The sequence below is a fragment of the Pseudophryne corroboree genome, chromosome 7 (genome assembly GCF_028390025.1).
Source record: "Pseudophryne corroboree isolate aPseCor3 chromosome 7, aPseCor3.hap2, whole genome shotgun sequence".
Lineage (NCBI taxonomy): Eukaryota > Metazoa > Chordata > Amphibia > Anura > Myobatrachidae > Pseudophryne > Pseudophryne corroboree.
This window is the reverse complement of record NC_086450.1, coordinates 113558857-113585122: the sequence shown is the minus strand read 5'-3', so window position 1 is coordinate 113585122 and position 26266 is coordinate 113558857. Positions and strand designations below refer to the sequence as shown.

The window sequence follows — 26266 nt, the reverse complement described above, 5'->3', positions numbered from 1 at the left end:
CAAAACGGCATCTTATTGGCTATCCAAAACACGTGACATCCGTGAGCCAATAAGATGCCGTTTTGAGAACCGAGTAAAACCGAGTAAAACCGAATCCGCTCATCACTAATATATATATATATATATATATATATATATATACATCCCCTGAGGACGGGGTGCTTTCTCCGAAACATGTAGGCTCATTAAATTGACTTCTGACTTCTTCAACTCATGGTATCAGCCTGTTGAGTGCTGCCATTACTACGCTGGATGTTTGGTGATTCCCTATGAATTCATGAGGAGGGCACCGCAGCATTATAAAAGTGGTGACTAGAATGCTGGGTTATTTGGACTGTACATACATATATATATATATATATATATATATATATATATATATATATATATATATATAAAACTCTTGGTTTAATTGGAAAATAATAAAATACAAAAAAATATATTTTCTACACTGTAAATAATAAAAGCTAAATGTATTTTTATCTCCTATAGGGTGATAGGGGCAATCCGGGACCACCCGGACCATACGGACCTAAGGGAGATGGATTTGCAGGCCCAACTGTAAGTACACAAAACAGCTGGGAAGCAAGCTGAGTGAGGGAGTATTCAGCAAAGGGTGGAAGCTGTCTCCAATAGTGACGGCGAGACTACAAGGAGAAGAGCTGCGGGAAGAGACAAATGGCTATGAGCGAGAGGAATTCGGGGATAAATGGCAGCAACATAACAATTGTTCTGTATGGTCTTTAAGCTGTAAAGTGAAACCTTAAAAATAATATAAAGTCCTATCAACCTTGCTAATCCTCAACTATCTATATTCTAATTTAGGGAATGACTGGCCTTCCAGGACCTCAAGGTGAACCAGGACCAGAAGGCTTTGGATTACCAGGACCAAAGGTACCATATAAATCAGACATAATAACAATTCACTAGCAACTGGCAATAGTACATATTGATAAAGCTACTATGCATTGTAGGGAAATTAGTGACTGTGTTCAAGGTTAGATATTGTAGACACAGTAGGCATTCGGCTATCAATCAACAGACCATTTTTTGTCAGTGCTCACAGTGTGGGTTTTGTTGGAATAAGAAATTAATATTAAGCTAGCTACCATTTGTCTTTATCTATTCCTGATCATAATATTTTTAAAAACCATGTCAGTGGAATTACTTTCAATATGACTGCACTATCAGCATCACTAGGTGGTGCAGAGGGTGTGGACCACAAGGGGGGTGAAAGGTGTTACACCAAAATCCCAAGTTCTCCTCCTCAGTGATCGGGAGACGGTGCTGCACTATTACGTTATCATGCAGCACACAGCGGCTGTCACTGAGGAGGAGCCAGCAGTGCAGTAAGTCTCCAGGAGCAGCCCAGCATCTCCAGGAATGCTGGACATGCCCCCAGAGTGCTGAAAAAGGGATGTCCCATGATGCCATGTCCCTTCATTATAAGGCTACAGCCACTTCTCAGGTGCACGTGCCTTCAGCATGCAGATGGTTACTAATTGGAACTTTGGGTGTCACCGATCCCAGTGACGCCACTGCCAGAATCTGCTGTTAATAAATACCCTAGACCAGGCCTGGCCAACCTGTGGGTCTCCAGCTGTTGTTAAACTACACATCCCAGCATTACCTGCTACAGTTTTAGCATTCCCCAATAGCAAAATTGTGGCAAGGCATGCTGGGATTGTAGTTTTATAACCGCTAGACAGCCACAGATTGCAAGGCCTGCCCTAGACAATGGATTTTTCACATCAGTTTCAGTTTTTCACAGTATAAATTCCAGATAATGTATCTTAGATGAACTATGGCTGGTCAAAGACTTCCATGTGTGAGCTTAACAGGAAGTGCATAAGCTGGGAAGAGCATAGAGTGGCACATTACATGTTGCAGTCCAATGACTTGGGGGTCTATTTACCAAAGGCCAGTACACACAGGGGAGATGTGTGCTGAGCGATCTTAACACAGACTGCTCAGCACACATATCTCCGCCTGCTCAGCACAGCACAATGTTGCTGAGCGAGGGGGGGGGGGGGGGGGGCTCACTTCACACAGCGCTGAAGTGAGTGACCCGCTATCTAGCACCAGCGATAGCGATGCGCAGGGCCGTGCATCGCTATCGCTGGGGGCATACACATGATAGATCCGTGCTTAAAATCTAAGCAATCTAGTCACATTGATTCAATTTTAAACACGTATCTCCGCCTGTGTACCCCCCCTTAAGCCTTGGATGGAGTCGGAGATAAAGTACCAACCAACTAGCTCTTAACTGTCATTTTTCAAACCCAGCCTGTAACGTGGCAGTTAGGAGCTGATTGGCTGGTATCTCCGTCCACTTTATCTCTATTCAAGTCTTAGTAAATAGACCCCTTGGCCTGGCTCCTGAGTATGCTTTCTGTATATTTTAGCCCATAAGCATGTTCCCAAATTGCTCACAGATCCGTCATTTGTGTTGCACCATGTCTGCACAACTTTAGAAAAAGCAGACTAATGTTGGGCACACACTGTGAAATACAATATATCTGTAAGGTTGACAGATTTTTACAAAACAAACTAAAACCCATCAGCTATTGTGGCCATACACAGTGAGATATCTCACATGTATAGCCACGATATCAGCGTTCCTCTCTTGGGGAGGAAACATTTCCCCATACCTCCTCTGTGACGGAACAGGGGAAATGTCAGGCAGGCGGCCACAGCAGTGCATATACTGGCAGATGCAGCCGACCAATTATCACATCTATCAGACATGCTGGACGATTTTGCATGTCCGACGAGACTGATGATTACTGATTGGACATGGCATATACTGTTCAGTTATCGGCTTGATCAGCCAAACTGCTTTAAAAGACCTTCATAACTGAACAGTGTATGCCCAGCATTAGTTTGATTGATTCTGAATGAACGATTGTTCAACAACATTTGATACCATTAACTAAATGAGATGTTAACCGAGTACAGAAGGGTCACAATTACAGCACACAACATTTGACATTATTACAGCTGGACGTAAGACAGCTGTAACTACTTTAAAAGACCTTAAAATTGTAACACATAATATGTCAGATTATAAAAAGAAAAAATCCTGTTGATCTTGTCATAATTACAGAAATTGGGACTATTCGAAATGCTTCATTTATTAATACCATATATTCATTTTTAGGGTGACCAGGGTTTCAGAGGTCCTCTTGGTCTCCCTGGTCCCCCCGGTGAAGGGTTACAAGGATTAAAAGTAAGTAAAGTGATTTTCAAAGTCCACTCCATTGATGATGTATTTATTTAAAAGCAAAAACCTACCACTGCACTCATTTTTTATCTCAATATGAACAATGTTCTGCAACATGGATAAGGATTGATTTCAAAGACTGTTCCTTACATAACAATGTATAATTGCTGTTGTGGTAGGCTGATTGTTGTTTTCAGTTTTGCTGTTACTGTGGTTTTGGTATAGTTGTTTGGTACAGTTTTGATGCAGGTAGTTATTCTTGGAAATAATATTATTTCTATCTACTGTACAATTTTCTACATATTTGATTATCTTTTAGGACTGTATATGTTATGTCAGTGAAATGCTGCATGATGTGTTTCCTAGAGACTAATTAAGGAAGAAGCACTAGAAGGTGTACCTACTGCCTGCACATAATGGAGATAGAACATTTGTGGGTTGAAACAACATTCAAAAGAGTTCATCCTATGAATTTACTAAGAACCAGATAAAGAGAGAATGATAAAGTGCAACGTAACTCAATGCTATTTCTTATCCATGGTGAATTGACTGGCTGTATTATCAGAGTAGAAGTTCCACCTACAATATGCCTAACTAAATTACCTTTAGGTGATCAGCATGTTCTCTATATTTTGTCTACCCAACCTTTACCTATGGTATTCATAAATAAAACAATGTTTGTCTTTAAAAAGGGAAACGTGGGAAAAACAGGATTGCCTGGCGCTCAGGGACCACCAGGTGAAGGCATACAAGGAGCAAAGGTAAAGGCAATACTAACTTCTGTGTACCCATGTCCTTTATATAATGTCTTTGAAAATATGGTCTACGGCCAAACCTTCACTCAAGTTTTTGCATTTAGATGTTTACAAACATTAATCATATTATGCTTTCAGGGAGAACAAGGAACTCAAGGTGTGGCAGGACCCCGTGGTCCCCCAGGAGAAGGTCTGCTAGGTCCAAAGGTCAGAATTATATTTATGTTAGATGTTTAAGCCAAATTTTAAGTGAAGCTGAACCCCAAAAATGTATTCTGTTAAATATCATTCATATGTGTGAAAGTGATGAATATACATTTTATACTGACCAATTTGACCATCTCAACTGTCGCTGACTAGGAGCTGCCATGTTTGTTAAAGTGGCTGTAACATTCTGGCTGGCTTCTAAATAACTTGTAGCTGGCTTCTTGGCTGGCTTCCGCTGACTTCTGGCACTTGCAGTACCTCCACATTAAACATACAGGTATGCTATACACCGTGGAGGCTGAACCACGGCGGGAAAAAATAAGAATTTACTTACCGATAATTCTATTTCTCATAGTCCGTAGTGGATGCTGGGGACTCCGTAAGGACCATGGGGAATAGCGGCTCCGCAGGAGACTGGGCACATCTAAAGAAAGCTTTAGGACTATCTGGTGTGCACTGGCTCCTCCCCCTATGACCCTCCTCCAAGCCTCAGTTAGGATACTGTGCCCAGACGAGCGTACACAATAAGGAAGGATTTTGAATCCCGGGTAAGACTCATACCAGCCACACCAATCACACCGTATAACCTGTGATCTGAACCCAGTTAACAGCATGATAACAGAGGAGCCTCTGAAAGATGGCTCACAACAATAATAACCCGATTTTTGTAACAATAACTATGTACAAGTATTGCAGACAATCCGCACTTGGGATGGGCGCCCAGCATCCACTACGGACTATGAGAAATAGAATTATCGGTAAGTAAATTCTTATTTTCTCTAACGTCCTAAGTGGATGCTGGGGACTCCGTAAGGACCATGGGGATTATACCAAAGCTCCCAAACGGGCGGGAGAGTGCGGATGACTCTGCAGCACCAAATGAGAGAACTCCAGGTCCTCCTCAGCCAGGATATCAATTTTGTAGAATTTTACAAACGTATTTGCTCCTGACCAAGTAGCTGCTCGGCAAAGTTGTAAAGCCGAGACCCCTCGGGCAGCCGCCCAAGATGAGCCCACCTTCCTTGTGGAGTGGGCATTTACAGATTTTTGGCTGTGGCAGGCCTGCCACAGAATGTGCAAGCTGAATTGTACTACAAATCCAACGAGCAATAGTCTGCTTAGAAGCAGGAGCACCCAGCTTGTTGGGTGCATACAGGATAAACAGCGAGTCAGATTTCCTGACTCCAGCCGTCCTGGAAACATATATTTTCAGGGCACTGACAACGTCTAGCAACTTGGAGGCCTCCAAGTCCCTAGTAGCCGCAGGCACCACAAATAGGTTGGTTCAGGTGAAACGCTGAAACCACCTTGGGGAGAAACTGAGGACGAGTCCTCAATTCCGCCCTGTCCGAATGGAAAATCAGATAAGGGCTTTTTCAGGATAAAGCCGCCAATTCTGACACGCGCCTGGCCCAGGCCAGGGCCAACAGCATGACCACTTTTCATGTGAGATATTTTAACTCCACAGATTTAAGTGGTTCAAACCAATGTGACTTTTGGAACCCAAAACTACATTGAGATCCCAAAATGCCAGTGGAGGCACAAAAGGAGGCTGTATATGCAGTACCCCTTTTACAAACGTTTGAACTTCAGGGACTGAAGCTAGTTCTTTTTGGAAGAAAATTGACAGGGCCGAAATTTGAACCTTAATGGACCCCAATTTCAGGCCCATAGACTCTCCTGTTTGCAGGAAATGTAGGAATCGACCCAGTTGAATTTCCTCCGTCGGGCCTTACTGGCCTCGCACCACGCAACATATATTCGCCAATTGCGGTGATAATGTTTTTGCGGTTACATCCTTCCTGGCTTTGATCAGGATAGGGATGACTTCATCCGGAATGCCTTTTTTCCTTCAGGATCCGGCGTTCAACCGCCATGCCGTCAAACGCAGCCGCGGTAAGTCTTGGAACAGACAGGGTCCTTGCTGGAGCAGGTCCCTTCTTAGAGGTAGAGGCCACGGATCCTCCGTGAGCATCTCTTGAAGTTCCGGTTACCAAGTCCTTCTTGGCCAATCCGGAACCACGAATATAGTGCTTACTCCTCTCCATCTTATCAATCTCAATACCTTGGGTATGAGAGGCAGAGGAGGGAACACATACCCTGACTGGTACACCCACGGTGTTACCAGAGCGTCTACAGCTTATTGCCTGAGGGTCCCTGGACCTGGCGCAATACCTGTCGAGTTTTTAATCATGTGGAAGACTTCTGGGTGAAGTCCCCACTCTCCCGGGTGGAGGTCGTACTGAGGAAGTCTGCTTCCCAGTTGTCCACTCCCGGAATGAATACTGCTGACAGTGCTATCACATGATTTTCCGCCCAGCGAAGAATCCTTGCAGCTTCTGTCATTGCCCTCCTGCTTCTTGTGCCACCCTGTCTGTTTACGTGGGTGACTGCCGTGATGTGGTCCGACTGGATCAACACCGGCTGACCTTGAAGCAGAGGTCTTGCTAAGCTTAGAGCATTGTAAATGTCCCCTAGCTTCAGGATATTTATGTGAAGTGATGTCTCCAGGCTTGACCATAAGCCCTGGATATTCCTTCCCTGTGTGACTGCTCCCCAGCCTCGCAGGCTGGCATCCGTGGTCACCAGGACCCAGTCCTGAATGCCTAATCTGCGGCCCTCTAGAAGATGAGCACTCTGCAACCACCACAGGAGGGACACCCTTGTCCTTGGTGACAGGGTTATCCGCTGATGCATCTGAAGATGCGACCTGGACCATTTGTCCAGCAGGTCCCACTGGAAAGTTCTTGCGTGGAATCTGCCGAATGGGATTGCTTCGTAGGAAGCCACCATTTTACCCAGAACCCTTGTGCATTGATGCACTGAGACTTGGCTCGGTTTTAGGAGGTTCCTGACTAGCTCGGATAACTCCCTGGCTTTCTCCTCCGGGAGAAACACCTTTTTTTTTTTTTTGGACTGTGTCCAGGATCATCCCTAGGAACAGAAGACACGTCGTCGGAACCAGGTGCGATTTTGGAATATTGAGAATCCAATCGTGCTGCCGCAACACTACCTGAGATAGTGCTACACCGACCTCCAACTGTTCCCTGGATCTTACCCTTTTCAGGGAATTGTCCAAGTAAGGGATAACTAAAATTCACTTCCTTCGAAGGAATATCATCATTTCGGCCATTACCTTGGTAAAGACCCGGGGTGCCGTGGACCATCCATACGGCAGCGTCTGAACTGATAGTGACAGTTCTGTACCATAAACCTGAGGTACCCTTGGTGAGAAGGGTAAATTGGGACATGAAGGTAAGCATCCTTGATGTCCCGAGACATCATGTAGTCCCCTTCTTCCAGGTTCGCAATCACTGCTCTGAGGGACTCAATCTTGAATTTGAACCTCTGTATGTAAGTGTTCAAAGATTTTAGAGTCCGGCTTTGGTACCACAACAGTGTGGAATAATACCCCGTTCCCTGTTGCAGGAGGGGTATCTTGATTATCACCTGCTGGGAATACAGCTTGTGAATGGCTTCCAAAACTGTCTCCCTGTCAGAAGGAGACATCGGTAAAGCCGACTTTAGGAAACGGCGAGGGGGAGACGTCTCGAATTCTAATTTGTACCCCTGAGATATCACCTGAAGGATCCAGGGGTCTACTTGCGAGTGAGCCCACTGCGCGCTGAAATTCATTAAGACGGGCCCCCCACCGTGCCTGATTCTGCTTGTAAAGCCCCAGCGTATACTGAGGGCTTGGCAGAGGCGGGAGAGGGTTTCTGTTCCTGGGAACTGGCTGATTTCTGCAGCCTTTTTCCTCTCCCTCTGTCACGGGGCAGAAATGAGGAACCTTTTGCCCGCTTGTCCACGAAAAGACTGCGCCTGATAATACGGCGTCTTCTCATGTTGAGAGGCGACCTGGGGTACAAACGTGGAATTCCCAGCTGTTGCCGTGGCCACCAGGTCTGAAAGACCGACCCCAAATAACTCCTCCCCTTAATAAAGCAATACTTCCAAATGCCGTTTGGAATACGCATCACCTGACCACTGACGTGTCCATAACCCTCTACTGGTAGAAATGGACAACGCGCTTAGACTTGATGCCATTCGGCAAATATTCCGCTGTGCATCACGCATATATAGAAATGCATCTTTTAAATGCTCTATAGGCAAAAATATACTGTCCCTATCTAGGGTATCAATATTTTAAGTCAGGGAATCCGACCACGCCAACCCAGCACTGCACATCCAGGCTGAGGCGATTGCTGGTCGCAGTATAACACCAGTATGTGTGTAAATACCTTTTAGGATACCCTCCTGCTTTCTATCAGCAGGATCCTTAAGGGCGGCCATCTCAGGCGAAGGTAGAGCCCTTACAAGCGTGTGAGCGCTTTATCCACCCTAGGGGGTGTTTCCCAACGCACCATAACCTCTGGCGGGAAAGGATATAATGCCAATAACATTTTAGAAATTATCAGTTGTTATCGGGGGAAACCCACGCATCATCACACACCTCATTTAATTTCTCAGATTCAGGAAAACTACAGGTAGTTTTTCCTCACCGAACATAATACCCCTTTTTTGGTGGTACTCGTATTATCAGAAATGTGTAAAACATTTTTCATTGCCTCAATCATGTAACGTGTGGCCCTACTGGAAGTCACATTCGTCTCTTCACCGTCGACACTGGAGTCAGTATCCGTGTCGGCGTCTATATCTGCCATCTGAGGTAACGGGCGCTTTAGAGCCCCTGACGGCCTATGAGACGTCTGGACAGGCACAAGCTGAATAGCCGGCTGTCTCATGTCAACCACTGTCTTTTATACAGAGCTGACACTGTCACGTAATTCCTTCCAACAGTTCATCCACTCAGGTGTCGACCCCCTAGGGGGTGACATCACTATTACAGGCAATCTGCTCCGTCTCCACATCATTTTTCTCCTCATACATGTCGACACAAAAGTACCGACATACAGCACACACACAGGGAATGCTCTGATAGAGGACTGGACCCCACTAGCCCTTTGGGGAGACAGAGGGAGAGTTTGCCAGCACACACCAGAGCGCTATATATATATAAAGGGATAACCTTATATAAGTGTTTTTCCCCTTATAGCTGCTGTATAGTTAATACTGCGCCTAATTAGTGCCCCCCTCTCTTTTTTAACCCTTTCTGTAGTGTAGTGACTGCAGGGGAGAGCCAGGGAGCTTCCCTCCAACGGAGCTGTGAGGGAAAATGGCGCCAGTGTGCTGAGGAGATAGGCTCCGCCCCCTTATCGGCGGCCTTATCTCCCGTTTTTCTATGTATTCTGGCAGGGGTTAAATGCATCCATATAGCCCAGAAGTTATAAGATTTTACTTACCGATAAATCTATTTCTCGTAGTCCGTAGTGGATGCTGGGGACTCCGTCAGGACCATGGGGATATAGCGGCTCCGCAGGAGACAGGGCACAATAATAAAAGCTTTAGGATCAGGTGGTGTGCACTGGCTCCTCCCCCTATGACCCTCCTCCAAGCCTCAGTTAGGATACTGTGCCCGGACGAGCGTGCATAATAAGGAAGGATATTGAATCCCGGGTAAGACTCATACCAGCCACACCAATCACACCGTACAACCTGTGATCTGAACCCAGTTAACAGTATGATAACAACGAAGGAGCCTCTGAAAAGATGGCTCACAACAAGAATAACCCGATTTTTGTAACAATAACTATGTACAAGTATTGCAGACAATCCGCACTTGGGATGGGCGCCCAGCATCCACTACGGACTACGAGAAATAGATTTATCGGTAAGTAAAATCTTATTTTCTCTGACGTCCTAGTGGATGCTGGGGACTCCGTCAGGACCATGGGGATTATACCAAAGCTCCCAAACGGGCGGGAGAGTGCGGATGACCCTGCAGCACCGAATGAGAGAACTCCATGTCCTCCTCAGCCAGGGTATCAAATTTGTAGAATTTAGCAAACGTGTTTTCCCCTGACCAAGTAACTGCTCGGCAAAGTTGTAAAGCCGAGACCCCTCGGGCAGTCGCCCAAGATGAGCCCCCTTCCTTTTGGAATGGGCTTTTACCGATTTTGGCTGTGGCAGGCCTGCCACAGAATGTGTAAACTGAATTGTATTACAAATCCAGCGAGCAATCGTCTGCTTAGAAGCAGGAGCACCCATCTTGTTGGGTGCATACAGGCTAAACAGCGAGTCAGATTTTCTGACTCCAGCCTTCCTGGAAACATATTTTTCAGGGCCCTGACAACTTCAAGTAACTTGGAGTCCTCCAAGTCCCTAGTACCCGCAGGTACCACAATAGGTTGGTTCATGTGAAAAACAGAAAACACCTTAAGGAGAAATTGAGGACGAGTCCTCAATTCTGCCCTGTCAGAATGAAAAATTAAGTAAGGGCTTTATATATGATAAAGCCGCCAATTCTGACACACGCCTGGCTGAAGCCAGGGCTAATAGCATCGTCACCTTCCATGTGAGATATTTTAAGTCCACAGTGGTGAGTGGTTCAAACCAATGTGACTTTAGGAAACTCAAAACAACATTGAGATCCCAAGGTGCCACTGGGGCACAAAAGGAGGCTGTATATGCAGTACCCCTTTTACAAACATCTGAACGTCAGGCACTAAAGCCAGTTCTTTCTGGAAGAAATTCGACAGGGCCGAAATTTGAACCTTAATGGACCCTAATTTTAGGCCCATAGACAGTCCTGTTTTCAGGAAATGTAGGAAACGACCCAGTTGGAATTCCTCTGTAGGGGCCTTCTTGGCCTCACACCACGCAACATATCTTCGCCAAATGCGGTGAAAATGTTTTGCGGTTACATCCTTCCTGTCTTCGACCAGGGTAGGGATGACTTCATCTGGAATGCCCTTTCAGGATACGGCGTTCAACCGCCATGCCGTCAAATGCGGCCGCGGTAAGTCTTGGAACAGACAAGGCCCCTGCTGGAGCAGGTCCTTTCTTAAAGGTAGAGGCCACGGGTCTTCCGTGAACATCTCTTGAAGTTTCGGGTACCAAGTCCTTCTTGGCCAATCCGGAACCACGAGTATCATTCTTACTCATCTCCCTCTTATGATTCTCAGTACTTTTTGTATGAGAGGCATAGGAGGGAACACATACTCTGACTGGTACATCCCCAGTGTTACCAGAGCGTCCACCGCTATTGCCTGAGGGTCCCTTGACCTGGCGCAATATCTAGTTTTTTGTTCAGGCGGGACGCCATCATGTCCACCTTTGGTTTTTCACAACGGTTTACAATCATGTGGAAGACTTCCCGATGAAGTCCCTACTCTCCCGGGTGGAGGTCATGCCTGCTGAGGAAGTCTGCTTCCCAGTTTTCCACTCCCGGAATGAACACTGCTGAGAGTGTTATCACATGATTTTTCGCCCAGCGAAGAATCCTTGCAGTTTCTGCCATTTCCCTCCTGCTTCTTGTGCCGCCCTGTCTGTTTACGTGGGCGACTGCCGTGATGTTGTCCCACTGGATCAATAACGGCTGACCTTGAAGCAGAGGTCTTGCTAAGCTTAGAGCATTGTAAATTGCCCTTAGCTCCAGTATATTTATGTGGAGAGAAGTCTCCAGACTCGATCACACTCTCTGGAAATTTTTTCCTTGTGTGACTGCTCCCCAGCCACTCAGGCTGGCATCCGTGGTCACCAGGACCCAGTCCTGAATGCCGAATCTGCGGCCCTTTCATAGATGAGCACTCTGCAGCCACCGCAGAAGAAACACCCTTGTCCTTGGAGACAGGGTTATCCGCTGATGCATCTGAAGATGCGATCCGGACCATTTTTCCAGCAGATCCCACGTAAAGGTTCTTGCGTGAAATCTACCGAATGGGATCGCTTTGTAAGAAACCACCATTTTTCACAGGATCCTTGTGCAATGATGCACTGATACTTTTCCTGGTTTTAGGAGGTTCCTGACTAGCTCGGATAACTCCCTGGCTTTCTTCTCCGGGAGAAAACATCCTTTTCTGGACTGTGTCCAGAATCATCCCTAGGAACAGTAGACGTGTCGTCGGAAAAAACTGCTATTTTGGAATATTTAGAATCCACTCGTGCTGTCGTAGAACTACTTAAGATAGTGCTACTCCGACCTCCAACTGTTCTCTGGACCTTGCCCTTATCAGGAAAGCGTCCATATTTCTTTTAAGAAGAATCATCATTTCGGCCATTACCTTGGTAAAGACCCGGGGTGCCGTGGACAATCCAAACGGCAGCGTCTGAACTGATAGTGACAGTTCTGTACCACGAACCTGAGGTACCCTTGGTGAGAAGGGCAAATTTGGACATGTAGGTAAGCGTCCCTGATATCCAGTGACACCATATCGTCCCCTTCTTCCTGGTTCGCTATCACTGCTCTGAGTGACTCCATCTTGATTTGAACGCTTGTATGTAAGTGTTCAAATATTTCAGATCTCACCTAGCCGTCTGGCTTCAGTACCACAATATATTGTAGAAGGGGTACTTTGATTATCACCTGCTGGGAATACAGCCTGTGAATTGTTCCCAATACTGCCTCCCTGTCGGAGGGAGACGTTGGTAAAGCAGACTTCAGGAACTTGTGAGGGGGAGATGTCTCGAATTTCCAATGTACACCTGGGATACTACGTGTAGGATCCAGGAGTCCACTTGTGAGTGAGCCCACTGCGTGCTGAAACTCTTGAGATGACCCCCTACCGCACCTGAGTCCGCTTGTATGGCCCCAGCGTCATGCTGCGGACTTGGCAGAAGCTGTGGAGGGCTTCTGTTCCTGGGAATGGGCTGCCTGCTGCAGTCTTCTTCCCTTTCCTCTACCCCTGGGCAGATATGACTGGCCCTTTTGCCCGCCTGCCCTTATGGGGACGAAAGGACTGAGACTGAAAAGACTGTGTCCTTTTCTGCTGAGATGTGACTTGGGGTAACAAAAGGTGGATTTTTCAGCTGTTGCCATGGCCACCAGGTCCGATGGACCGCCCCTTTATACGGCAATACTTCCATGTGCCGTCTGGAATCTGCATCACCTGACCACTGTCGTCTGGCAGATATGGACATCACATTTACTCTTGATGCCAGAATGCAAATATCCCTCTGCGCATCTCGCATATATAGAAATGCATCCTTAAAATGCTCTATAGTCAATAAAATCTTGTCCCTGTCAAGGGTATCAATATTTTCAGTCAGGAAATCCGACCAAGCCCCCTCAGCGCTGCACATCCAGGCTGAGGCGATTGCTGGTCGTAGTATAACACCAGTATATGTGTATATACTTTTAGGATATTTTTTCAGCTTCCTATCAGCTGGCTCCTTGAGGGCTGCCGTATCTGGAGACGGTAACGCCACTTGTTTTTATAAGCGTGTGAGCGCCTTATTCACCCTAAGGTGTGTTTCCCAACTCGCCCTAACTTCTGGCGGGAAAGGGTATACCGCCAATAATTTTCTATCGGAGGAAACCCACGTATCATCACACACTTCATTTAATTTATCTGATTCAGGAAAAACTATAAGTAGTTTATTCACACCCTACATAATACCCTTATTTGTGGTACTTGTAGTATCAGAAATATGTAACACCTCCTTCATTGCCCTTAACATGAAACGTGTGGCCCTAAAGGAAAATACGTTTGTTTCTTCACCGTCGACACTGGAGTCAGTGTCCGTGTCTGTGTCGACCGACTGAGGTAAATGGGCGTTTTTACAAGCCCCTGACGGTGTCTGAGACGCCTGGACAGGTACTAATTTGTTTGCCGGCCGTCTCATGTCGTCAACCGACCTTACAGCGTGTTGACATTATCACGTAATTCCTAAATAAGCCATCCATTCCAGTGTCGACTCCCTAGAGAGTGACATCACCAATACAGGCAATTTGCTCCGTCTCCTCACCAACATCGTCCTCCTACATGTCGACACACACGTACCGACACACAGCACACACACAGGGAATGCTCTGACAGAGGACAGGACCCCACTAGCCCTTTGGGGAGACAGAGGGAGAGTTTGCCAGCACACACCAAAAACGCTATAATTATACAGGGACAACCCCTTATACAAGTGTTTTCCCTTATAGCATTTTTATATATGTAATCATATCGCCAAATAAGTGCCCCCCCTCTCTGTTTTAACCCTGTTTCTGTAGTGCAGTGCAGGGGAGAGCCTGGGAGCCTTCCTCACAGCAGAGCTGAGCAGGAAAATGGCGCCGTGTGCTGAGGAGAATAGGCCCCGCCCCCTTTTCGGAGGGCTCTTCTCCCGGAGTTTGTGAGATCTGGCAGGGGTTAAATACATCCATATAGCCTCAAGGGCTATATGTGATGTATTTTAGCCATAAAAAGGTATTATACATTGCTGCCCAGGGCGCCCCCCCCAGCGCCCTGCACCCTCAGTGACAGTTGGTGACTGTTGGTGAAGTGTGCTGACAACAATGGCGCACAGCTGCAGTGCTGTGCGCTACCTTATGAAGACTGAAAGTCTTCTGCCGCCTGTTTCTCTGGACCTCTTCAACTTCGGCATCTGCAAGGGGGGTCGGCGGCACGGCTCCGGGACGAACCCCAGGGTGAGACCTGTGTTCCGACTCCCTCTGGAGCTAATGGTGTCCAGTAGCCTAAGAAGCAAATCCATCCTGCACGCAGGTGAGTTTTCTTCTCTCCCCTAAGTCCCTCGTAGCAGTGAGCCTGTTGCCAGCAGGACTCACTGAAAATAAAAAACCTAACTTAAACTTTTATTCTAAGCAGCTCAGGAGAGCCACCTAGATTGCACCCTTCTCGTCGGGCACAAAAATCTAACTGAGGCTTGGAGGAGGGTCATAGGGGGAGGAGCCAGTGCACACCACCTGATCCTAAAGCTTTTATTATTGTGCCCTGTCTCCTGCGGAGCCGCTATATCCCCATGGTCCTGACGGAGTCCCCAGCATCCACTAGGACGTCAGAGAAATGTGATGCATTTTTTGCCATCCAAGGTGTTTTTATTGCGTCTCAGGGCGCCCCCCCCCAGCGCCCTGCACCCTCAGTGACCGAAGTGTGAAGTGTGCTGAGAGCAATGGCGCACAGCTGCAGTGCTGTGCGCTACCTTGTTGAAGACAGGACGTCTTCTGCCGCCGATTTTCCGGACCTCTTCTGCCTTCTGGCTCTGTAAGGGGGCCGGCGGCGCGGCTCTGGGACCCATCCAAGCTGGGCCTGTGATCGTCCCTCTGGAGCTAATGTCCAGTAGCCTAAGAAGCCCAATCCACTCTGCACGCAGGTGAGTTCGCTTCTTCTCCCCTTAGTCCCTCGATGCAGTGAGCCTGTTGCCAGCAGGTCTCACTGAAAATAAAAAACCTAAACTAAAACTTTCACTAAGAAGCTCAGGAGAGCCCCTAGTGTGCACCCTTCTCGTTCGGGCACAGAGATCTAACTGAGGCTTGGAGGAGGGTCATAGGGGGAGGAGCCAGTGCACACCAGATAGTCCTAAAGCTTTCTTTAGATGTGCCCAGTCTCCTGCGGAGCCGCTATTCCCCATGGTCCTTACGGAGTCCCCAGCATCCACTTAGGACGTTAGAGAAACAAGCTTTTATATAGCGATATTTGGCACCACCCCATGTACGGCTGTTGAAGTGGGCGTTAAGTCGTTGCTAATTGGATACCTGCGCAAAGTCGAAACCGAAAGTAATATTTTTCGACCGAATGCACCGAAAACACATTTCACCAGAAAACGTGTGGCGCAGTTCGATGAATTGAATATACCCCTGTGTATACTGAATGAAAATTCTACAGTAATGACTAAGATTTGATCTGATTATTTTTAAAATATAAAATGGTAAATACTGTAGAAATATGTCTGTTGATCCACGAGGCATTGCATTTATCAGTAGAAGTCACTGATTATGTGTGTGTGAGAGTGAGCGACTTCTGAAGGACTATGAAGGTGTACACAGTTCCAGGTATAGGAGCTTTCATTTATATGAGTCAGGAAATGGAAATATATTTTGCTTTTCAGGGTGATCGTGGATCTGCTGGTGAAAGAGGAAGAAAGGGAGATATAGGTGATAATGGAGAACCCGGTGCAACTGGCGAAACGGTAAGACGTCTTGTAACCTATTGAGCAGAGATGAGCAAAGCTTACGTTTTGGATGAATGTGATTTCCAAGCACAGCAGGCCATTTCACAAAGGTGCAAAACTCCACCAATAAAATCATTCACATGCTGTTTTTAATTGGCTCCCTGCTTACTGGTGTGACTGGGGTAGAACTGGGAATTCTGGGACATAAATGGTAGGGGGGAGTCAATTAAATATAAATTCTTCCACAATACATGCAAAATTACACAGCAGGGTAAATTTTCTAAGATGGGAGTTCTATTTAAGATGGGATGTTGCCCATAGCAACCAATCAGATTACAGGTATTATATTCTAGAAGGTGCTAGATAAATGAGAAGTAGATTCTGATTGGTTGCTTTGGGCAACATCCCGTCTTAAATAGAACTCTGTTCTTAGTAGATTTACCCCAGCCAGTGTGGAATAAGACAAACATTTTGTGGAACAGTTAATGTTCTCGTCTCTATACTTGGTATAGTATAAACCATGAATGTGTTATATAAGGTAACTTTTTATAAGCTTGTAATAGAGCAGGATAGGACTTTGCATCCAGAGTTACAGTATAAGTGAAATAATGGGAGTGAGATCTCAGGCACACAATGCCTCTTAAAATGTCTATCATAGACTGTTCTTCATTCATGCGCATACCCCAACATCCATAAATAAATAACTGACACTGACACCAGGATATGTTTGCCAATAAAATTGTCAGCTTTTATTAACCAAATGGTATGGTGGCAAGGAGGGACGGCCTATTTAAATGTCCCTATTTATTCTACCCTTTTAACTGTGGCTGATAACAACACAAGAGGAGGCAAGGGCCCAACTTCAGCCCGGCCTCCATCGCATAACAAATGGGGGTTATTAAGGGCCCAATTTCAGCCCAGCCCCCATACATCCCAAGGGGAGGCTCTTAAGGGGCCCAATTTCAGCCCAGCCCCCCACTCATCACAAGGGGCCACCATGGGCCATTTGCCACCCCTTGTGTTCTTTCTCCTTATCGGGAATACCGTGGCCAACTCTCCACTCAAGGTATTCCCCAACTTCAACCCAAAGGTGCTCAGGTGTGTACAAACTCCACCGGAGACCGAAGCCCACCTGGTCCGATGGAACTCCGGCCCCGTAATGTATCAAACTCCACCACCTTCACATCTCCTGAGCACCTATAAAACTCTTTAAATTACAGCCACAATTTAAGGCCGTCCCAACCCGCCAAGCCGACACCAATAATAAACTCCTCAAGGGCGGGTGGGTGGGTCAATTTTCACTGAGGAAAAAGGGAGGGAGAACCTAATCAGTCCTCTCCTTATAAGGCCTAAGCCCCTCCCATCACCAGACTCCTCAGTCACCTCATAGGCCCATCGTTACCATGGATACTACCACTTCTCCAGCTGCTTCATTCAGCCTGCTATTCAGAATTTTATGTCACTACAGCCATATAAAATGTCCTCCGTTCTCTTAAAATGTCTATCATAGACTGTTCTTCATTCATGCGCATACCCCAACATCCATAAATAAATAACTGACACTGACACCAGGATATGTTTGCCAATAAAATTGTCAGCTTTTATTAACCAAATGGTATGGTGGCAAGGAGGGACGGCCTATTTAAATGTCCCTATTTATTCTACCCTTTTAACTGTGGCTGATAACAACACAAGAGGAGGCAAGGGCCCAACTTCAGCCCGGCCTCCATCGCATAACAAATGGGGGTTATTAAGGGCCCAATTTCAGCCCAGCCCCCATACATCCCAAGGGGAGGCTCTTAAGGGGCCCAATTTCAGCCCAGCCCCCCACTCATCACAAGGGGCCACCATGGGCCATTTGCCACCCCTTGTGTTCTTTCTCCTTATCGGGAATACCGTGGCCAACTCTCCACTCAAGGTATTCCCCAACTTCAACCCAAAGGTGCTCAGGTGTGTACAAACTCCACCGGAGACCGAAGCCCACCTGGTCCGATGGAACTCCGGCCCCGTAATGTATCAAACTCCACCACCTTCACATCTCCTGAGCACCTATAAAACTCTTTAAATTACAGCCACAATTTAAGGCCGTCCCAACCCGCCACAGTTTCAACGAAACCCCGCCACCATACCTCTACCTTACAACTAACCTTAACTATTCCTAAAACCCCTCAACCTATCAATAAAAATCCTGAGAAAAAATTGCTAACCACAAATCACCCATAAAAATTTCAATGCCCCTCAAATTCAGATGGACACCATCGGCCATATAAAGATGAGGAGCAGAAACTGAAATTGAGGGATGTGGGACCACAAACCCCCAATTCTCGCTAACAGCTCTGCCAACCACAGAATTGATCCGGCGCCGGATCAACTCAATGGCAGCGGGTCTGTCTGCACCCCTCCACACTAAACGAGGGATTATCTCCGACCAACCTACACTCAAAAAACACAACCTGTTCTGAAGACTAACTACATCCCTAACTATGGTTTTCCGAAGATCTAAACCAGACCTCCTGGTCAGATCATTCCCAGCAACATGGAACACCACCCTCAGGGGGTATCCCGACCTCTCCACTTGCTGCCAAAAAAGCGGGATGACTTGCTCCCACCGAAGTCCCCTCACTCCAATCCATCTGACCAGATTAGCTTCCGGGGACTGAAGGCACTCAACACCAGACCTTTCACCATAATAAATGTATGAGTGCCCCATGATCCAAATCGGACACCCATCCAAGCGCAAATCTGAAAATACAAAAGCATTCACAAATCTTATTGAACAAAAAACCCCTAAAACAAAATCTTGCAACAATATTACCCCAAAAACATCCCTTTAAAATCTTGCTAAAATGGTTTAACATTTTTTTTTTTTTTTTTTTTACATATTTTAATTTGGCCTCTAATGTGATTATTTTTTTAAGAGAATTGCTCTCCTTTTACAAAGGGAGTTAGATAAGGGGGGGGGGGGGGATCAGACTTGACGAGATGCGAAAAACACACCTGCCAGGCGGGTTTGAATCCCCCAGGCTTAAGGCACCTGACAGGATAAAAAATTCCTCAAGACCCCCAAATATGGCGAGTGGCTGAAACCTCAAGTCTGATTTTCTTTCTTTTTTTTTTTTTTTTTTAAAAAACAGGTCAAAACCTGATATATTTCCGAAATACATCAGACTTCCACCTTCCCAAGGCTCTAATTTTCCCGTTCGAACAGCCTTCCGCAGCTGCTGTTGTCGCCGCACCTATTCGAAACGAATGGGTACCATATCTCGATACCAGCAAACCCATCGCGCAAATACAACGTTCCATCACCCGTCTAAATTGAAATTGAGTCACCGGCATACCATCCAAATGCTGCAACCATGGACCTGGCACATCAGACCTTGTCTTCGAATAAATCCTCGCCAAAGACACAGGACAAATCTCTATGTTATTAACACAATTCAAAACAACCCAACAACCTTTGCCCCATTGGTCCGTTTTGGAACGTTGTACTTTGCACCATAAGCTTCCCTCTTCCAATGACACGTGTTCACGAAGCATAGGTGACCTTGCTGATTTCGAAGCAGCCACCAGTTCACTGACTCTAAAGGCCCCAAAAAAGGCCATGACGAAACACAATGTAAATAAAAGTGTTTCGTAATCCGATGCACAGACATCCTGCAACACGACCGCCATGCGCCGCAATATTGAAATAGTTCTTGGTCTACGTGCATCTTGTACAGGGGACATAAGTCGAGTCCAACCTTTAAAAATCTTTGCTCGAAAGAAAGATTTAGTAAAATCATGCCGGCCATAAAGTCTCAAGAAATAAGAAAGAGCAGACAGTAAACGTGTTACGAACCCTCTTGGTCTGCCTGCTCTAAAACATTCCCACACCTAATCCAATAACATTGCGTAATCGGTCTTACCTTGATCTTGATGCAGGCGCACATATCTTTCCCACTCTCCCATGGCATTTTTGTACCCTCGAAGAGTGGAGGGAGCCAGGGCTCGAAAAGCTAATCCCTCCAATCCGGGCGAATAACCTGCCAGGCATAAAACGGGCAAGGGTCACCAGATACCTTCGCATCCGGAGCTAGCACCCTAAACCTGTGACACTAGAACGCGATAGCGCCTCTGCCACTTCGTTTCCAATGCCCGGAACATGCTTAACGCAAGTTACTAGTGAGACCCCTTTCCACCCAAAATTTTTTGCCATGGGGCAGAGAACAATCTCCCTAAAACATGCTACTGGAAATGATGAATGCTAAATTAATCGGAATTAACCTGAAATCTTTTTAAGAACAACCCCAACTGTGAAAAATTAAATAAGGCAAAGGAGGGCAACTAAACTGTAAACTGCAAGCCCCACGTTAATTGTAAACCTGTTAACTTAACTGAAGCAATTGCCTTACTTGGACACTGCCGCGGCTGGGATTCGTTGATCCTGCTTTTGCCAACTACCTCTTCCACTAACTGTTTGCTGGCAGTTTTTTATGGGATGTGTTCCTTCACAGCGGATACAAGCATGACGAAAACGACACTTGAACCCTAGGGTACATTGACTATTATTGAAGGCATAGCACTTGCCTGCCCGATTCTTACCCAACAACCATTTATTGCTGGAATTACCTTGTTTGTCCACCAGACCCTCTAAACCACTCTTAAGAGGCTGGGTAACATCTACAAAAATCTCCACATCTTTTTTACCAAAATCCATAATCTCCTTCCCATTTTGTTTTCTACGAAATTCCTCATCATAGGACCTCCAAGCTGTCCCGCGCCAGGATCTGGCCAATTCGTGTAGCAAATACATATATTTAATAATGTTCATGTGCTCCTGAGGCCTGTATTCCAAATAACAGGCTGCAAAGATAAGCATGCCCTTCTGCCAGTTAGAGTAAGACTTATAAGCCTCCTCACCTATACCTGATTTCTTTTTCGCCTCTTCTAATGCTTTTCTCCCTTTGCTGGTTAAAGCAAATATATTAACGAATTTTCCTAGTCTAATACGCTCCCTAATTCTAGGTCGAACTCCTCTCAACACTGCAGTATTAGCGCATTGCAAAGAATCCTCAGGACCCTCCTCCGAGGACATACTGGAGCTACTATGTCTGCGCCTCCTTTTATTTTTTCCCTTGCAACCCCTGCATCTGCTATCACATGAACCCGTGGACTCAGAGGAAGAAGTAGATGAGTCCCTGTGCCCTCTGCGCCTATGCTTACGCTTTTTTGACGCTTTTTTACCACATACTTTATCTGTGACTGCTCCCCTGTTACCTGACCCTACCGCTGAATCATTCTGGCGCGCTGCAGGGTGCACCATCGACTCACCATAAAGACCACCCTCGTCCAGGGCAGATTCTACCACCGCAGCTGATTCCCCAGAATCGTCCTGCACCTCAGGTGCTGCAAGGGACTCCTCTGTAGAAAAGCAAGGAGAAACATCTACCAAAAATTCACTAACATTCATATTGCCCCTATTACCTCCACCCGATCTGGCCTGTAAAACAGCCGCCCCTGATTCATCAACTCCATCCCTCTGCAAATCGGCAGGATTCTGCCCCCACAAAAAATTCCTTTCAGCATTATTGGCATTCAGCACCGGGACCAGCGCTGATATAACCGAGGTGCATATAGACGCTACCTCAGACGAATTGAATCCAGCTCCATTACCTCCCAAGCATACCGCATGAGCATCAGATCTCCCCGGTACTGTGCCCCTCATACCACGTAGCTCCCCTGTTCCTTTTTTACTCCTAATATTACCCGTGGAGGGCCTTACAAGCTGTCTTCCCGCATTACTAATACCCAAATGTGCTCGCGCCCTGTCCCGCTACAACCGTGTCAGCGCTGTTGTTTATATCACTAACCGATCCCATTGTAATGCCACTATTGGGTGCCCCCTCTCCTTGCACCGACTCATGAAATCTTGTACATCTCCCAATGTGCTCACCTCTATTAAGAATCGAACTTCTTCGACCACCTCTGGCATCCACGGACCCCCGCGGGCCCACGGGGCGACCGCGGCGTACCTCCGGCACATGAACTCCTGAGGTAACACCTCGGGATGTTAATATTCTCCTTAACACCCCGCTCGACGACTCCCCCATAGCTCCCACACTTCGCGACATGTTATTCACGGAAACTGGTTCCTTTGAGAAGTTTCTAGAATTGTCACTCCCAACAGCAGCTCGTGTCACAGACTCGCTACTGACCCGGCCTCTGCGTGACGCACCTTTGCCCGCCAAAAGCCTCACAGGCGGTCGAGCCCGACCCCTGGTGGCGACATTCCCCACATTATTTCTAACCTGACTTCTTGTCTGTACTGACCTCTGCTGCCCACTACCTGACACTAAGCCAGCAGCATCCCTTACCCCACTGTCGATAAAACGAACAGGGGGACGCACAGCACGACTGGGCCTCGGCATGTTAAAAGATAGGAAAGATAAATAAGAGAAAGTTCAAGAATAAAAGGAGGATGAAAAGCTTAAAGATTAGTAAAGATGGAAAGGAAATGAGAAGAAAAACACCACAAAATAACAAATAATACACAATACAGTACAACAAATGCAGAGCACTTCACTGTTCAATTTTCACTGAGGAAAAAGGGAGGGAGAACCTAATCAGTCCTCTCCTTATAAGGCCTAAGCCCCTCCCATCACCAGACTCCTCAGTCACCTCATAGGCCCATCGTTACCATGGATACTACCACTTCTCCAGCTGCTTCATTCAGCCTGCTATTCAGAATTTTATGTCACTACAGCCATATAAAATGTCCTCCGTTCTCTTTCCATTAGACATCATTTCCAACACTCAATGAACATGTTCCAATCCAGGAATACTGAATGAAACATACAGCATTGCTAACAGCAGATGTTAGAGATCACATGCTAACCACATACATGGTGGACCATACTGACTAGAACCGATCTGTCACCAGGCAGGCCAAATCACATGTTGCTCAAGCAGAGCAGTTAGACTATTATACACACATGCAGATTGACACTTTACAGCTCGTTTGATAAAAACTAGACTGACCCCAGTCAGATTTTGACCATATCTACCATCATGTGAGTTGACATATTTCTGTTTGTGTTCTTTTAATTCATCACAGGGTAGAGCCGGATTTAAAGGAGAAGCGGGATTAACAGTAAGTCTACAATTAATATTTGATGACAAAAACACTGAATAAGCATGACAGAGATCCATTAGGTGCCTAATATACATTAGCTGTCCATTGTGTACATTTATTTCCATCAGTCACTGATATTTCCAAAAATCACAGAATAACAGACCATGCTTAGAAGTGCTACGATGATGAATTCTGCATGGACTATTTTACAATATAATAAAGCTAAGAGCAGAGAACAACATCCTACACATGGTTAATATTAAAATATTCCTTCTCAAATTAACAAAAAGTAGTTGACATTAGGGGGCCCTTTAAACACGTTGAATACATTTATTTAATAGCAGCATTTGCCCATGGCTTCGCTGGCATGATATCTGTTCTTGTTCAGAAGAACTAATATTAAAAAGACAGTAGTGCCATTTATTATTGTGATGTATGTTTTATATTGTACACATTGATCACATAATTTCTTTGTAACAATATTTACAGTATTTCCTTCAGGTTTTTCATTATTTGCTCTTCTCCCTGATGTCACATAGAGATCATACATACCTCAGTTTCTTTCTATGTCACTAAGCTGTACAATAGTGAAAATGCGATCGAAATTCATCCAGTAGTTTTTGCGTGATGTCGTAACAGACAGACAAAAATTCACAAAACATGTTTTTTCCGTCTCCATAGTTCCTAAACAGACCCTAGAAGTATATTTCTTAATAAAAAAACAAAACATTCTATGTACAAACACATATGTATCATGTTATTAATCTTTACAATTGTTCTCTTCTACTAAATATCATATATTTACCCTTAATCTAATAATTGTCCCCATATAAAATGACCCTAGAAGTGAAATAATGAAACAGAGTGAATTTATTTTTACAACTTTTTAAAAAAACAAATTTGTCTGCAGATATATTTATTGTAGCAATTTAAAGTATAAGTATTAAAACAATCATGTTTTGAAAATCCTATAGAGAGAAGATATCATTAAGATGATAAAAGAGATTTGTGGTAAGTAATAACATTGCTTCATGATTACATTAGGTCTATTCTGATTAAAACGAGCTCCAAAATAGGCTTAACTGATACATTATTAATAAAATAAAATTCATTTTGCAATGACATGCAGTACCCTTCAATAGCCTGTATGGGGTAGTGTTTTAATCTATATATATATATATATATATATTATATATATATAAATGCTAAAGCCCTCACTCACTGACTGACACACTCACCTATGAGTGCTTGTGCATGTCGGACTTTAACTTTACCCTTTGGTAAGAGGCGAGTGTGTTTATATATATATATATATATATATATGCGAAAGCCCCCACTGACTGACTGACTGACTCATCACTAATTATTTTACTTCCTGATATGTTTGGAAGCTGAAATTAAACATACGTTTTCTTCAGGTGGGAAATATGAAAACTACGTAATTAGAATTTTAATAAACCTCCCATAAGGGGATGAAAAGGGGGTTGACATAATGATGTCATTACCGATGCGTGGCTTGCGTTGCATGAACGATAATGCCCAAACAGACAATCAGATTAAAATTTGGATTACACCTCCACTGTGTAGAATGTAATAAACTACAAAAATGGTCCTGTCACTTTTTACCGTATCTGCAACAGGTGCTCCTCGGGTAACGCCAAGAACAATGGATTAATATTTACTTGCATTAAGACGTCTCACATTTACATGTCTATAGATGTGTCAAATTTTTAACTCTCATTTATATGTACAACTGTGAAATTCAGAAACTCCCATGCGAAAAATGGGTAGAACAGCTAGTTTGTAATATAGACTAGAGTGATAGTAAAGTACCTGAAATACATACAGTGCCTAAATGGAACCTTTAAGCTTTGAATGAATGTATATATTTGTTCCCCATAGGTTGTGGTGTTAAATGTAAAGAGATACCCATGGAACTTGTGCTGGTAATAGACAGTTCTGAGAGTGTCGGACCAGAAAACTTTGAAATAATCAAAGACTTTGTGACAAATCTTGTCGACCGAGTTACAGTAGGTCGAAATGCCACCCGTATAGGACTTGTTCTGTATAGTTTAGAAGTACGTCTAGAGTTTGGCCTGAACAGGTTTACTACACAGCAAGATGTAAAGCAAGCTATCAGGAAGATGCTGTACATGGGAGAGGGAACCTACACCGGAACCGCCATACGGAAAGCTACGCAGGAAGGATTTTATGGCGCGAGGAATGGTGTCAGGAAAGTAGCTATCGTCCTCACAGATGGTCAGGCAGACAAGAGAGAAGCTGTGAAACTGGACATAGCTGTCCGGGAGGCTCAAGCCGCCAATATAGAAATGTACGCCATTGGGATTGTAAACGCTACAGATCCAACACAACAGGAATTCATAAGGGAGCTAAATCTGATTGCTTCTGACCCTGATGCAGAGCACATGTACCTAATTGATGACTTCAACACGCTCACAGGTACAAGAGTACATTCATTTAATACTGAACTTTTCTTGGCGTTAAAGATGTTTTACACCTATGACCCAAATGTCACAGTCTGTGATTTGCAGTCACCAGCGCCGTTTCAGCTATTCAGCCACTACATTTATAGCGGCAATTAGTTTTAAGACAATTTCAGTTTGGCTTTTGCCTTAAAACAAACTGGCCCTTTAATATCTAGCGACTATATCACCAAAATGGTGCCTGCAAATCACAGACTATTACATTTAGGCCTAAATATCTATATTTGTAATGATTTTACAAAGACTTTGAGTTTGGACAATTTTATACTCCATGGGATGCTTCCATTAGATTATTATGTAAACCAAAGTAACAGTTAATCTAACAGGAATATTCCCCCTTTAGATGCCTATATAGTATTGGGTTGTACAACCCTCCTTCGGCTTTTATTATACACACTGCTTTTTCTTCTTAGCTTCCATCTGTACTTTTCAATAATGCATGTATTTGACCAGCCAGAGCAGCTTATTTTCATTGTCTTTGCAAAAAAAAAGAAAAAAAAAAAAGAAAAAG

The 26266-nt window shown here is 45.1% G+C and overlaps 1 protein-coding gene across 1 annotated transcript in view; it reads left to right on the top strand.

Annotated features, from left to right (window-relative positions):
• COL28A1 (collagen type XXVIII alpha 1 chain) overlaps window positions 1–26266 on the top strand; it is a 142661-nt gene that overhangs the window by 94898 nt on the left and 21497 nt on the right. The window contains exons 23-31 of the mRNA XM_063933569.1: window positions 493–561; window positions 826–894; window positions 3161–3229; window positions 3916–3984; window positions 4117–4185; window positions 16078–16158; window positions 23234–23269; window positions 24226–24262; window positions 25154–25711. Coding sequence (XP_063789639.1) covers window positions 493–561; window positions 826–894; window positions 3161–3229; window positions 3916–3984; window positions 4117–4185; window positions 16078–16158; window positions 23234–23269; window positions 24226–24262; window positions 25154–25711 — 1057 coding nt within the window. The remainder of the gene's footprint in view (window positions 1–492; window positions 562–825; window positions 895–3160; window positions 3230–3915; window positions 3985–4116; window positions 4186–16077; window positions 16159–23233; window positions 23270–24225; window positions 24263–25153; window positions 25712–26266) is intronic.